Genomic DNA, 14,968 nt, shown 5'->3' with positions numbered 1-14,968 from the left:
CTACTACACACGGCTTGATCAACAATGAAGAGTGAAACAATCACATTCTTAATCAACTTGCATCACATTCAGATAATACTCATACCCATTCCAGTCCCATCCTGTTTATGCCACTGCTCTTGCTGGCATAGGTAACAAGACTGGCTGGCACAGTCATCTTGGCCAGTAAGGCTGAAAGCAACTCTGGGGTAAAGAACCCTTAAAAGTATTGTAAGGCAGAGAAGAGCAGAAAATTTATTTACTGCTTTCAGCACCATAGAAAAGAGAGGATACTTGTGACAGATTTTGTGGAAGGTAAACAAACATTGCCAAGACTCATGACCAGCTATAGTTCTTCAAAGACCATAGCTGAAAATCTACAGCCAGATTTCAAAATCTTTTTTTTTTTTTTTTCCCCACCCACCATCCACATTTGCAGTGTCAAGACTGTCAAGCTATTTCAGAACCGTAATAAAATTTTTCTATTAGGCAATGGCAATTTTAATCAGACTGCAAGCTTTGCTCAAGACAAGGAACACAGGTTTAACATTTACTTTTCCAATTTTACATTGTGTGTCCTAGTAATAATGTACCACTATGATTCTCAAGCAAGGCTGGCAGGTACTGTTACCCTGTAAATAAAGGCAGTGCATGCTATGTAGCAATGATGGCTCAAAACAACACCAACAAGCAGCATGCTAGTTTGGGGGAGTTTTGCTACAGACATTCCTTCTGAATCTTAGCGAATGCAGCACTTCATTTAAAAAAGCTTTTTTTTTTGTTATACCATCATGCCCCAAACACCATAGGCATATACCCTAAATGTTCCATCCTCCCTCAAAGTTCTTTCATATTATATCATGTTCAATCAGCTCTAGACTGTATGTAAAAATTATGTAATCCACGAAAACAACTTCACTAAATGACTGAATTGTCTCATTTCTTTGAGCACTTAATAGGCAGTCTCCATGCTCTATCCATCTAGTATCATATTTAGTCTACAGTGCCTTTCTAGAAATATGTGGGTCTAAGTAGTTTCGGACAAACTTCTTGCTTTATACTAGAGTTGTGGCTTTTGCTTGATGACTAATTTCACATAGCTGATTGAAATACTGAAATTGCTTCAACATTTCAGAAGAAAGCTTAGAATTCTAAGGCTAAAAAACAATTTAATTTTAAACGTTACAACCACTTTAGAGACTTGAGAAATTGTTTATTGATTCAGGCACATTAACTTAGGAGGAAAACACCTTGGAAAAAACTTGAAGAGTGTCAACCTGAGCAACTATAAAATAGCCAAGTTTTTTTTTAGAAAAAAAGACTTCAAACAAAATGCCAGTAAGACAGACTCATCTCTTTTAAGCATGTCCCATTTATGCATTTAATTAAATGGGTACTTGCATGACAGAGTACAGAAAGTAATCAAAGGAAGATTCATCAGATGTTAGTGGTAGCATCCAGGAACACTCAGGAGCTCCAACTCCTCATCCACACCAGCTTCACCCTTTAGAATTGTCTATAGATTTACGATGCAGAGATTTTAAAAGATTACAGGATACAGACCTCTGAGAAACCACAGGCTACCAAGCCCTTTGCTTGTCAAGACTCAATAGGTAAATACATAAATGGAGGAAACACAACTCTGCACAGCAAGTAAAAGCATAACAAAATTTGCAAAGTGGAAAGCATCCGACTTCATGCCTTTGCCTCTCTCTATCAGAACAGTAATATGTGAGCCATTTTTCTTCCTCCAAAAAGATGTATTTTAAAGCAGGAGATTTAATAGGTATTAATGATATTTCTATATAAGCGTACTGAAGACAGGCTTTTACTGGGATGTAGACAGTCAGTCAGTCTACTAAAGGGCAGTGACTGATCTTACCTCTCTATACTCTAATAAGAACTACCTGGTCTTCTGCTTCCACTAAGCTTGGAAGCGTATTTATTTGTCAGTGAATACAACCTCAGAAGAATCCCACGCTCGATTTTCACTGTGCAGCCAGAATGTTCTGCCCTAGCTCACGGTGAGTTAGACAGTGAATGTCACCTTAAAGCAGCCTTAGTGAAGGATCACGGGAGCAACACAGAGCAACTGTGTCTGTAGCTGACAATTTGCACTAATTAGAGATGTTGTCTACAGTAGGGCTCAACCATTTGAAATAAAAGCATCGCTTGACTTCTCTGAAGCAGCATTGCTCAACCCTTCGTGCATCTGCACAAGACAAAACAGGCTACAAATTAGAGATTGCACAGCTTTCTATTGCAATGATAAGTTCTTTAGTCATCCTATACAGATATTTTTGTGATTTCTTCTGGCAAGTGTTGCTGTAATTTCAGAAAACTGAACACAGAAGACCCATTAATAGGAGCAGGCAAGACTAGAGTAAATCAGAGAGCTGCCCAACACTGAAGCAAGCAAACACTCAACATAAAACGAATGAACAGTTATTTCATCTAGACACAAGCAATCGTGGATTAAAAGCAATCATTCCCCTCTGCACTCGCATGCAACTGCTTCGATGTTCTACTGGCTTATTAGACATAGTTCCATGGAAGGGAATAAGGATTTCTGTTCTGCCTTTATTCCCTCTTTGGATATGTAAGTTTCCAGAAACAACACAGATTTAAAAAAAAGAATTACAAAAAAAAGAGCCCTGGATCACACCTAACCCCTACCCATGCCCTGCACACTCTGCAAGTTAAACTCAGACCATTAAGCAGTAAATTGGAGGACACGACTGAAGCCAAATCACTACCAGGTTAAGTGGCATATGCACATTTTATTCAGAAAAAAAGCACAAAAATAAACTCCATTAAACCCTCAAAAAACTAAAAAGGCACCAAGTATTAAACACTAAATTCATAGATGGCACAATGATTTCTTAATTTTAGTTTGTCTTTCATTTTTCATGTAAATGTTTTTGAAAATTTCCATGCTAAAAAAAGGCAAGCTATTAAAATGCTCCTCAAAGAGTCTCATGAACCTCTAAAAGGATCTTATCATCGTCACCTCATTCAGCTTTTTATCTCAACCATTACCTGTAATGAAGAATCAAAAATACCACTTTTACAGTCTAAGCAAGTTAAAACAAAGTCCATACAGTTTATACCTTTCCCTGATACAACTGGACCACACAAAATGTTTTATACACATTCCTAAAATGTATGTATTTTTTTATTTAAAATCTAATGACCTGTACGAACACAGGTCATGTATGACTTTAAAAAAAAACAGTTTACCACAATGGCATAAATAAATTGTAACATCTACTTAATGACCTTAAAGTACACTAAAAATGTAAGTGCACTATGATATCCACATTTTGATTAAGTATTTGCTTGGACATGCAAAGTGTAACATACTAATGCAGATTTATAGGTATATATTTTTAAATTGAATTATGTTTAATTATAATTTTCAGGAACATTATGAAATTGAATTGCAAAGTATTTATCTTTGTAAAATTTGAGAAAAAATTCAGTGAGAGAATCCCTTTCAAATTCAAGAAAATTTCAATACATACTCAGATAATGAAAAAGCTGGAGTTAAGAACTTGAAAGTTCTTGGTGCTAGTTTTGTTAGTCCATTATGCTCATTTACTTACTCCAAGAAGGTAAGGGCAAAATACCATGTGATTTCATAAATACTATCCCACATCCAGTAATGGATAGCAAATTCAACATTTTTTACTATTAATTTTCATCTAACTACTTTTCCAGATTACTTTGCACTAATTGCATCATTAGTATCTTCACAGAAAAGAAAAAAAGCTGCAAGTTGGTAATAAAATGGCCCCACATTAACGCATTACTTAGATCTTCCCTTGACAATCTCTCATCAGGTAAAAACCATGGCAATGTAATTTGTTAAAAAGACAGAATGGATTTTCACTAGTCTCAAACCTACATAGCTAACTACTGTCGCACCATTATCTTAGCTCCTCCTGCACCTATTACCACAAGAATTCCTCTTTTAAATACATATACCTGAAGTTCAGCACTGTAAAATAAACCTAGTTTTGCTGAAAATAATTCAAACATGTTTCTGAATACATACTTCCAGTAACACCCATCATACTGCAAGAACACAGTATTTCCTAAATCCTTATAGTGATAGTGACCCAGATTGTTGAGCTGATTAAGAAAACTTTTTAAAGTTAGCAATCCGAAGACTTCTTTCGAGGTACCTTATTATACTGCTTACTGTTTATCCTATAGAAGGCTCCTGCCTTTAATCTGTATCTACAATTCTGTCCTAATTCACCTCTATGCAAGCTCGCTCCAGCTGGAAAGCCTACTCACAACTTAGACTAAACACACACCCAAAGAGATACTGTAAGCTAGAGTAGTCTGAGGATCCTTCCCTCAGAGGAGAAAGCCACCAACCAACATGAGTAAAAATTCATTTACCAGTCTGTATTTCATTGGGAATTTTCAACTTTATGAAAATAGTTTGCTCAATGTATACTTTTTTTTTCTATACAACCAGCACGGTTTCTAGACTGTAACATTCAGAATAGTGTACCCTCATTATCTAAAAATTAACAAAAGATTCGAGTCTGGACCACTCTCCCACCATGACTTTAGATTTATACCCACGTTGCCATCTGCAGTCTTCACAACTGCTTCATTGATCATTATTTAAAAGTTACAATTTCCTCATAACAGACTATAGGCAAGTCTTAATGCAATACAGTAATCCAGCATTTGAGAACAAGTGACAGAAGGCCAGCACAAGAGCTAAAGATAAAAAGACATTCTCCTAGGAAAGAAGTCTCTCTCCCAAGTAACAAGTTGACAGCCAAAAGCAAAAGCATTTCTATACAGATTTTGACATTTCAGCTGCTTTATTTTAAAGTTTCAGAGTACTGAAATACATAAAAGGAGATCCCTGCTCAAGGTTTTGCTTTCACTAAGAGCTGCTGGTTAACATTAACAGCAGTAAGAAGAGTATTGCCTGTATTCGTTAATAACTAACACATTTAATATAGAACCAGAGGTCTAAGCAGCTAATTAAAATGGAAATGGGCAATTTCATATACTTAAATGTGGAGTCATGCAAAAGAGCTTTGGAAGATCAGCAAGAAAATATACTACTATTTAGATTTAAACCAATCAGCTAAAGTACTCTTCTAAGAAGAGACAGCACCTTGGGGCTTTAACACAACCCTACTTGAAAGAAGCAGAGCCTTACAGTCCCAACTAGGGGAAAGCCCCCGGAAAGCTTTAAAACCTTTGGACAACTTTATCAGACTGACTTCTACATCTCTGACTCAAATCTATGTCTGCTTTATTACAGCCGCAAAGAACAGATCCTGATTTCTAAACACACATGCATGGGTCCACTTGTACTCTTATCCCACTCCACCTTACCGGAGTTGGTTTAATTAGTAAGAGAGACACAAGTGGGCTGCTCCACACAAGTACAATTGACAAATGTTCCTCTGAAAGAGCAGACAATTATTTCATCTAAAGCCAAGTCTGCTTCCCCCCAAGTTATTTATCAAGGTTGCAAACAGGCCCACGGAAGTGGCCAGGAATCCCTGCACCAGATACTTAACATTCCCTTCCTCCCCACCTCAAAACCACGGGCACCCATCAGCAAACAGACAATTAAAAAAAAAACAAACCCCTAGACACAGCTCTTGCCACTATCAGTTTAAAGTCTTTTCGGAAACAATATATTTCACCTCAAATTTTAAATTTCACAAAATTTCAGTATAATCTTTTCTCTAGGTTAGATATAGGTGACTTGAAAATATTAAGGACAAAACTATTATATATCCTAGCAATCATTAGTTGGCTCCCCATATTACTGTTACAAAAGATCATCTTTTGGGAAAATCTGAAAAACCTTTTTGCGTTAATTCTAGAAGAGCGCACACACAGCACAGTGAAGAACAAGGCAGAATAACCAATGGTTTCTATGTCCAGAAGTGTAAATGAAGATTACTGAAGTCAAACAACACAAAAGGGGACTCAAGCTCTCAAAGAATATCCACCTGAAACTGCAAGTCATCTTGTTTAAGTGCATTTCAACCAAAGCCATCAGTAGTTAAGTCTGCTAGATGGCTTAAAAAAAGCCCAACAACATTAACCCCCCCCAAACCCTACAATTAGTGTTTGCTCTCCTGCTGGGCCAAGATGTGTCAGTCTGCAAGAAATGCAGGCTTGCTTCTACTGACTATGATGCAGCTGACTGCACTCAACGTAATGATTCTACAGATCATTTATAGCATCACGGACCAACAAAATAATGTTACAGGCTGAGGTATCAGGTCATAAGTTACATCAGTGAACTTCTGCAGCATTTTCAGCATAGAACATGGACCTCTGGCATTTCTTCTAACTGTGCTAGAAGACCTATAATTTATTATGAAAGCTCCGTTATGGAAGGTAGTCTCCTTCCAACCTCTACATGAATGGAAGAAAAAAAAATTCTCATTCACATGGCATTTTCTAATCGGCATTCCGTATGTGCTTTGCTGTACAAAAAGCCAGACCCTTAAAATACAAAGTGTATGTAAACCTGTGTTTTACTCGGCTGTTACCTCAATGATAGTTTCCTCTCTGTCAGTAACGTGTATTTTCTTTCCATTTTTTGAGATTTCAGTAATAGAATTAGTTTGCAATAACTTGTCCTTTATGAAATTATAGGAGGTTTAAGTCAAAATATTAAGTTATATTAAAGCGATAATTTAACAGGGATCCCTAGCACACAGATTTCAGTGGGCATTTAAGTGCCTGAAGCATGTTGCCCTACTCTAGTAAGGAGATTCACATCAGTAATTCCGAGAATGCTGCCATGCATATAGTATAAACATGCCATATATGGTTTAAGCGTAAGTAGCTGCAGTTAATCAGATGACATTCACCCCTGCTGAAGAGACAAAGGTGTTCAGTTACTAGGTTGTAACTGGAGTTGTGGCACCCTGCCCTGCACCACCAGTGAAACCGCTGCCACAAAAGCTTCAGTAACAGCATCACCGAATGAAATGTTTGCTTGTCCAGCCTCATCCAAATACCTTCACATTTACAGTGGTCTTGGTAAACAACAACTGGGAAAGCCCAGAACTACTAGAAGCATTTCCAACAGATCTTAACACGGAATAAGGATGTCAGAATACAAATACAAAGGAAGAGGCAGTTCTCACTGGGGGAAAAAAAAAAAATTACCAGCCTTGATTTGTCAAGGACAAGGGCACATCCTGTGCCAGAAGGCCCAGCTCTGCTGCCCTGAAGCCATTCTGCTCCATTTACTGGAGTACATTGGTTTATGTAAGCATGTACTAAATACAGAGAGGAAGCTTTCTACAGTTGGAATCTGAAAGAAATTTTTGTAGCATTATGCAAAAAGGGGAAAAATATGCAGATGTAAGAGCAAAAGCTGTAGCTGTAGAAAAGATAGCTCATGTAAGAGCACACCAGAACAGCTGTACAGAACAGAGGTAATGTATCTCTCTTGGAAGAAAAGCAAATGCGTAAGTCCTTAGCATAACAGACAAAACTTTTCTAAGCTGTAGTTTGTGCTGTAACTAGCATCAAAAATACTACCAAATATCAGCGATAGCAGTGCTTACCTTACACCTATAAGTAGTGCTATCAGCATTGAACAAATAGGATCTGCTATCATTAGACCATAGTTCTGCATCAACAGAGCAGATATGATTACACCAATACTTCCAAGTGTGTCTGCAACAATGTGTAGAAATACACCTGTAAGAGATTAATTAATATCATTACAACTTGCTATTCTCAAAGCTAATGGAGTATTTCAAAGACAGTTTACAGAGAAGAGTTGCAAGAACTATTAACATGATTTATGCTTGTTAAATTTCTGGTCAAACACACAGAAAGTGATCACAGGATTTCAATATATTTGTAGAATATAGAGCATCTGAAGAATTTACATTATCTTCTGCACTTAACAGTACGGGGCATTTCGTGGCACGGCTATCAACTTAAGCAGTGGTTAACAGATGTAGCTAGTTTTTTTTTTATTTCCACTCGATGCCCACCCACATTGCAGCAAAGAAACTCATGTTCCCTGATGCCTACAGACAATGGTAAGTACTGTATAAGATGGAAAGGCTGTTAACAGCAACAGCTCTGTAAACCTTTGAAAGATACCAATGTTTCATTGGCAATATTTTGTAAAAGTTATATGTCAAATTTTTGAGATATTGAGAATTAAACAACATTGCAGACATGAATACCTTCACTCTTATTTTGAAGAATAACACACTACCTTCTCCAAAAGACAAAAAGAAACAAGCACTTTGCAGCTACCTAAAATGCAGTCTTTGGAGCTCTCTGCTGGCAATGACGGGAAGTCACACAGAAACAGCTTTTTGAACGCGGTTAGCTCTCTAGACTGAGGTAATCCCTCCTCACAGAAACAATGCTCAACTAGGTATCAGCTCTTTAGTGATTTTCCTGAGTCTACATTAGTACAGTGTCTGGCTGGGATGGAGTTTGGTCTCCTCTGTAGCAACCTGCATGACGCTGTGTTTTAGGTTTGTGACTAAAACAGTGTTGGTAACACAAGCACCGGGGCCTTCCGCTTCTCACTCTGCCCCACAGCAAGCAGGCTGCGGTGGGCAAGATGCTGGGAGGGCACATAGCCAGCAGAGCTGACCCAAACTGACCAGAGGGATATTCCGTACCGTATAACATCATGCTCAGCAATAAAACTGAGGAGCAGTCTCTCCAAATTAGCAATCACTCAGAAACTTCCTGGGCATTGATCTACTGGTGGGAGGTGGTAAGCAATTGTATTTGCATCACTTGGGAGTTGGTTTGGTTTTGTTCTCTTTTTTTTTTTTTTTTTTTTAAACTTCTCCCCCACCCTTCTTCACTTACTAAACTGTCTTTATCTCAATCCAAGAGCAGGTCTCATTTTTCCTCTTCGAGTTCTCTTCCCTGTCACGCTGCAGGAGTGAGCAAGCAGCTGCTGGGTGCTTAGTTGCTGGTCAGAGCCAACACACCACAGTATTGAAAAATTAAAATAAAATTATACCAAATTGAGTCTTTAATATGCTTCAATTAAAATGTGCCTTTCATGAGAAGACTGACTTTCAAGTATCTTCTACTCAAGTACTGAGTGTACATACACGTAATATGGTATGCTATAAATTTTGGAAGAGGTTGAACATGTTCCTTTTCAAGGACTACAAACAAGCTAGAAAATCATCCAATAAAAGAAAACAGTATGTTTGGGTATGCCAAATAATTACTACCTCTTATGTTACATAATCTTCTCCCTCTGAATTATGAACACTTTAAAAAAAAAATAGTCAAAGCTCAAACCCAACATCTATGTTACTAGCACTTCATTTACACTAATGGTCAGGAGATCATAGACTCCAATATTCCTTCAAGTAATTTAATGACTAAACCAACTGTAACAGCTTGATGAAATGCAAGTTTTAAACTCAGGAACCCTTCAACAATTATATCAGTCCACATTTTACAAATACATTCTATCTTAATAATACTGGCTTTCACTTTCCAGAGCATACATTGCAATTAGGCTCCTTAGGTTTCTGCTTTTAACCACTCTTTCCTATATTTTTATTATTTGATTTTTCAGCGTCACCAACAGAAGCTGAATCCCAGCTTTTGGGATCTCCTTTCTCAACTGTGTTGAAACCGTGATAACACTAATAAACCACTATACTTATTATCATCATACCTTGTAAAATCTGTTTGCTGGATCCACCCATCTCTTCAAGAGAATGGTCACCTGTGAAGACAATTGTTGGCATATTAACCTACATAAATGCTCTCTCTAGTGGCATATTCTGCTATGGTCTTTCTGAAATTTCTTGACCAACCAAGCTGCTCACAATAATTAGCTTTTACTGTAGCTATTGTTTTTTATGTAGTGTTTTTTTACACTGCAATTAAGTTAAAAGTCTTAGAACACAATTTTTAAACAGAAAATACTAGTTTACACAATAGATTTTATATATGTATATATAAAAAGATCAATTGTTTTTTAAACGAAAATAAACTGAGAAGACCTTTTTAGTATTTAGCAAAATGAGGCCCCCTCAAGAATACAAGCAATACATACAAGCAACAAGAGTAAGGTCAAATAAATGTGCTAACTAGAAATACTTCATTTAAGCAAGCATTTATACCTAATGTAAACCAACAAGGATAAGACTCGGAGAAGGTAGAACCAAGTCAAAAAATCCACTCATCCAAGCATATCAATGCCTCTGTAGAACACTTCAGAAAGATATTTTAAGAAAAAATTGTTAAAGGATAGCAGATGATGCCCACTGAAGCTACATAATAATTTCTGCAAAAGCTGATTTGAATATTAAATTGCACAAAACAGATAGTTCCACTGAGTTAGGGGGCATAGGGAGAGCAAGAAAGACGCAGGAGGGGGGAGTTCCTGTTTTCCAGCCAAACTCCAGGAGAACACCTGGAAAACAAGCACCAATTTCCTACTAAAAATAGCAAGGAAAGGACAAAATTACACTCCGTTACCTCCTGTCTGCAAGTTACCAACACTATTCCCCACTCAAAATGTACACATTTTCAGTCACATCAGATTTTAGTTTACAGCTCAGGCAGTAAGGACCGACAACCCTGCACTACAACAAGGCTTTCATTTGCATTGTTACAAATAGGTAATAACCACACTGTCTCTTCTCCCATAGTGAAGGTTACTGATCATATTTTGCATTGATGTCTCTTCACAGATTGTTTGCCTTTAAAGAAAAGATTTAAGTATAGCTAAGATTCCAAGTACAGTTTTCATAACCAGCTTTAAAATAGATTACAACTACACACAACAGGGAAAATCTTGTTTGTATTGGTTTGAAATCACAAATCAAATACAACATCAGTCCCTAAGAACCCAAAATAAAATTGCTTGTTTATCTTACCCAGTATCTTGATCTGTAAAATTATTAAAATGGAGAACACTGGCAAAGCAGCTTAAATTTATTGATTTAAATGAAAAATTGAAACAGAGCATTTGATAACTTATTTCATTATACTGCTATAGCATACATCTGCTTTATCTTTTGCCAACATGTGACATTGCGGCGAACATTCAAAAAATGTAGGTAAAACAAAACCTTTAAAAACTAACCTTTAAAAATGAACTTACTGCAAGTGAAAGAGAATTTACCAAAATGAGCCACAAAACATGGCAGTGGCATAGCGTACCACACATTTAGTGAAACTACTTCCATGTCTGCTCACAACAAGCTGCCAGAACCCTCTTTTTTTTTTTTTCAGTAAATCATTAATAGCAAATTTAAACTGAGTCGAGATGGTTTATGACATTAACTAAGTACTTACCATGGCAATAATCCTGACCATGAGAGTGTCCATGACTATGGCCATGATCATGAGTGTGTCCATGGGCATGTTTATGTTCATGACTGTGACCATGACCTCCGTGACTGTGCCCATGGCCGAGACCACCATTGAATAGAGAATGGCTGTGTTCGTGCCCTATAAATAAATATCACCATCAGAGTATAAATTTAAGTGAAGAAATAAAGTATGCTTACATTTGTTTCTAACCAACTTGAAACATTCATCTTCTAGGTCATCTTAAGGTACAGCTTTAAGTAAGTTAAGAAAATTAACACAAGCTGTTTGTCATCTAAATCTATGCTGTGCAGCCATATAAAATACATACTTGATTTGAGAAGTGCTTTTATACCTTCCCACTTCTGAGACAAATTGTGCTACATGTTTAGTAGAATTTGAAAAATGCACACATAATTAGATACAAGCACATTAAAAATAGCCGTTTTAAGAAACCAGAAATTTGCCATCATTCACACATTAAAAATTCAAGCTGTTTAAACACCAAAGACTATTTTCTTCCACCAGTCTATATCAGTTTACATGTTAAGCTGAGCGATACCAATCAGCCTTGCAAAAACAAAAACCCCCACAACCCCCACAAAAAGTTTACCCTATATATATTTAGGCAAATAAATTCTGTATTTAAATTCAAAAGACACCAAGTTGAGAGGCACCTGAAGCTGAATCATCCTGTACTTACAATTTGATTCAGACACTGTTTTGTAAACATTCCAGCCAAGACCTTGCTTAACTCAAGCTTTATTTTGTCCAAAAGACACTGTGCAAATCTCCTCCAATAAGGTGCAGAAGAGTGCACGTTCCAGAAAGCAGATTCTGGAGTTCTAGGTCTTCCAGTTAATGGATATTAAAGTAAGAAGTACAGCAGTGACATACTAGGGCTAGTGATAAAACATAAAAGTCAAGATTGTAACAAGTCACATACACATTTGGCTAGGATTGCCACTAAAAAGATGTTAAAATTTAATACTGGGGTTCTCTTTGGAGGATTGTAAGGTCCTGGAACACAGGGCGCCAGGACAGGAAACAATACTGAAAAATATAAACATCCTACCAGAGCCATGTGAATGCCCATGACCTCCATGTTGAAAAACAAATATTCCTATAAGATTTACAATGAATCCTAATATAGAAACAGGAAGAAGTCTCTCATGATGCACGTCAGGAGGCTCAAGTGCTCTCTAAAAAAAAAAAAAATAAAAGAACAAAAAAAATCCCCAAACAACAAACCAAGAAGCAACTGTAAAATGAAGAGTTTTACAATCTCTTTATAGTATCAAAAGACACTGAAAAAACTGCTTATATACAGGAGCATTCTCACACAAACAAACAGGCATATATAAAGACATAATTAGAAATTACTCAGGACTTTCAATTTTTGGGATGGTATACAGAAAAATTCTTACTGTCTGAAGCTGAAGTTTCATTATGAAAGCTGTGAAAGTGTAGTAGAACATGCTGATACTCTAGCTAACTTTTATCGTAAGATTTCATTATGCTGTGGGATGTGGCTCAACACCATACCAAACCATTCATGTCTATCGTAGTTTATGGATTGCCCAAGTCATCCAAAACAAACTTCTAAGAGCCCAGAATGCCATTTCTGCCTTTTTCCTTAGAAGGGTGAGAGGACAAAGGGAATGACATGAAGACTGGGAATAAATTGTGGCATTTTTTTAAAAACTTCTAAAATCTCATGTGGTTTTTTGTTTAACTCTTTTTACCCTCCTTTAAGTGGGAAGTTTTTCTTCAAGGAGACATTATAAGCCTAACACAATTTGCATCTGAAGCTAAGTGTTAAAGAGTGTAAATTACTGTTGACAGGGCAGAGAAACATTCACTGCCTGTCCACCGGGATGAAAGGTACAGGCAATAGCAAGCCAATGAAACTTTCAGCAGATGTAAAATTTTGAAGTGACAGAGAGAAAAGGAGTCATCATCACAAGCAAAGGGAATACTTAGCATGAGAACTAAGATCAGCAGGAAAAGAATGCTGTTTCAACATTACCCTTAACCCTTCCTGTAGTAGTTTTTAATTTTTCTACTAAGTCTTATTGCTGTTTCTAGATTTGGAGTTAAGTTTTCCCAAGCTTTGAGGCCATTTTAGCCCAGTTTGTACTGATTTTGAAGTATTTACAGGCTTATCTACATAGAGGATATGTTCTTGAAAGCTCTTTCCAGTTCTCTATTAATTTAAAAAAACAACACTAGAATGTATTCTGAACCAGAAGCCTTAACAAATGTATAGTGTATCTCCCACGAAAAAGAAAAAGCATTAATGCAAGCTGATCAGAATCAATTATCAATTTTACTCTTAATCCTCACTTCAGTGCAGACACCTTAGATGTCTAAATTTTAATACTGAAATTATCTCTGAACCATTTCGTAAAAAAATGAAAGAAAGGTGCCCTTGTAAATATTAAAGCTACTACTACTTGCCATTTATATCAGACTTCAAGATTTGGAAGATAATGCTCTTTCTTTATTGAGTTAGTCCAACTTCTTCACAGAATGTGACTTATGACTAACTTCTCTCCTCTGAATGACTAGTTTTGGCCTTTCTTTCTTGGTGTCATTTGTCCCTCAACAATGAGAAGTAAAGATCTTCCTATAACATACTTAACTGGCTGAAAAAAGGCCAGTGTAAATCTCACAGAATATTTATGCACAATCAAAATACACTATTTAAGAAGCTAGTACAAATAAACTGAAAAAAGTGTGTTTCTGTGTCACAAAACAACTTCAGAAGGTTTTATTCTTTGTTCAATACACAGATTTTTAATCAATTACAAACATAATAGCTTTTTCAATTACATTTCCCTAATTTTATCACCATTAAATATGCCCTACAAATAGAAATGTGAAAAATGATAGTGCAATTGATTTCATAACATACCTCAACACCTTCAGAAAAAATGAAGAACGCTGTAAAGATGAGGAATAAACCATTTACAAAACCAGCAAGTACTTCTGCTCGAACATACCTGCAAAAAACAAAAAAGCAATAGCAGGTATTACCACCTCTACTTTAATGCTGAAAATGAAAAGCAGAATTTAGAGACTGGAGTACAATTTTCTAGTTCTCAAACATTTGTATGACACAGGGGTTTGGTAAATGGCAGATGCAGTACCTAAACTACAGGTAAGTGTATGAAATGTACCATGCTGTATTTTGTATATAATTAACTGATGCATATCAGCCATTACCTGATCTAGATGAACAAAAACTTTCAATATGTCAAAATCTTCCCATTTAAGATCATCTCTATTGGAAGTTATGGTATAAACACGTACTTGGAAGACACGAAGTAAGATAAGCATGTAAGACATAACTGAAGTCTGCTGATGTAAAGTTCTGTTTAATATCAAACAGCCATACATTAAACTGCTCCCTCTCTAGTAGGGGGATTTTTAATACAAGTTTTAAGTAGGAATTAATTATTTCTGACACTAAATTTTCCCAATAAAAAACAGCCAGGTTTGAGTAACACGTAATTCCAACGTGGCAAATATCAGACTTACACATCAGACTTAATAAATTCAGGCTGTTCTCTAATAAATGGAACACCAGCTGTTTAAGTGCAGAGCAGTAATTAACACAAAACTGCTTTCACTGCAATTAGTTCAT

The 14,968-nt window shown here is 36.5% G+C and overlaps 1 protein-coding gene across 1 annotated transcript in view; it reads right to left on the bottom strand.

Annotated features, from left to right (window-relative positions):
• Positions 1-14,968, bottom strand: part of SLC30A7 (solute carrier family 30 member 7) — a 37,069-nt gene that overhangs the window by 12,507 nt on the left and 9,594 nt on the right. Inside the window, exons 4-8 of the mRNA XM_037404927.1 lie at positions 14,237-14,324; positions 12,395-12,521; positions 11,305-11,460; positions 9,674-9,724; positions 7,560-7,695 (exon numbers count right to left, since the gene is read on the bottom strand). Of these exons, the coding sequence (XP_037260824.1) occupies positions 7,560-7,695; positions 9,674-9,724; positions 11,305-11,460; positions 12,395-12,521; positions 14,237-14,324 (558 nt within the window). The remainder of the gene's footprint in view (positions 1-7,559; positions 7,696-9,673; positions 9,725-11,304; positions 11,461-12,394; positions 12,522-14,236; positions 14,325-14,968) is intronic.

This window comes from Falco rusticolus, chromosome 11 (genome assembly GCF_015220075.1).
Source record: "Falco rusticolus isolate bFalRus1 chromosome 11, bFalRus1.pri, whole genome shotgun sequence".
NCBI lineage: Eukaryota > Metazoa > Chordata > Aves > Falconiformes > Falconidae > Falco > Falco rusticolus.
The sequence above is the reverse complement of the archived record's forward strand: the minus strand, read 5'-3'. Positions and strand labels throughout refer to the sequence as shown.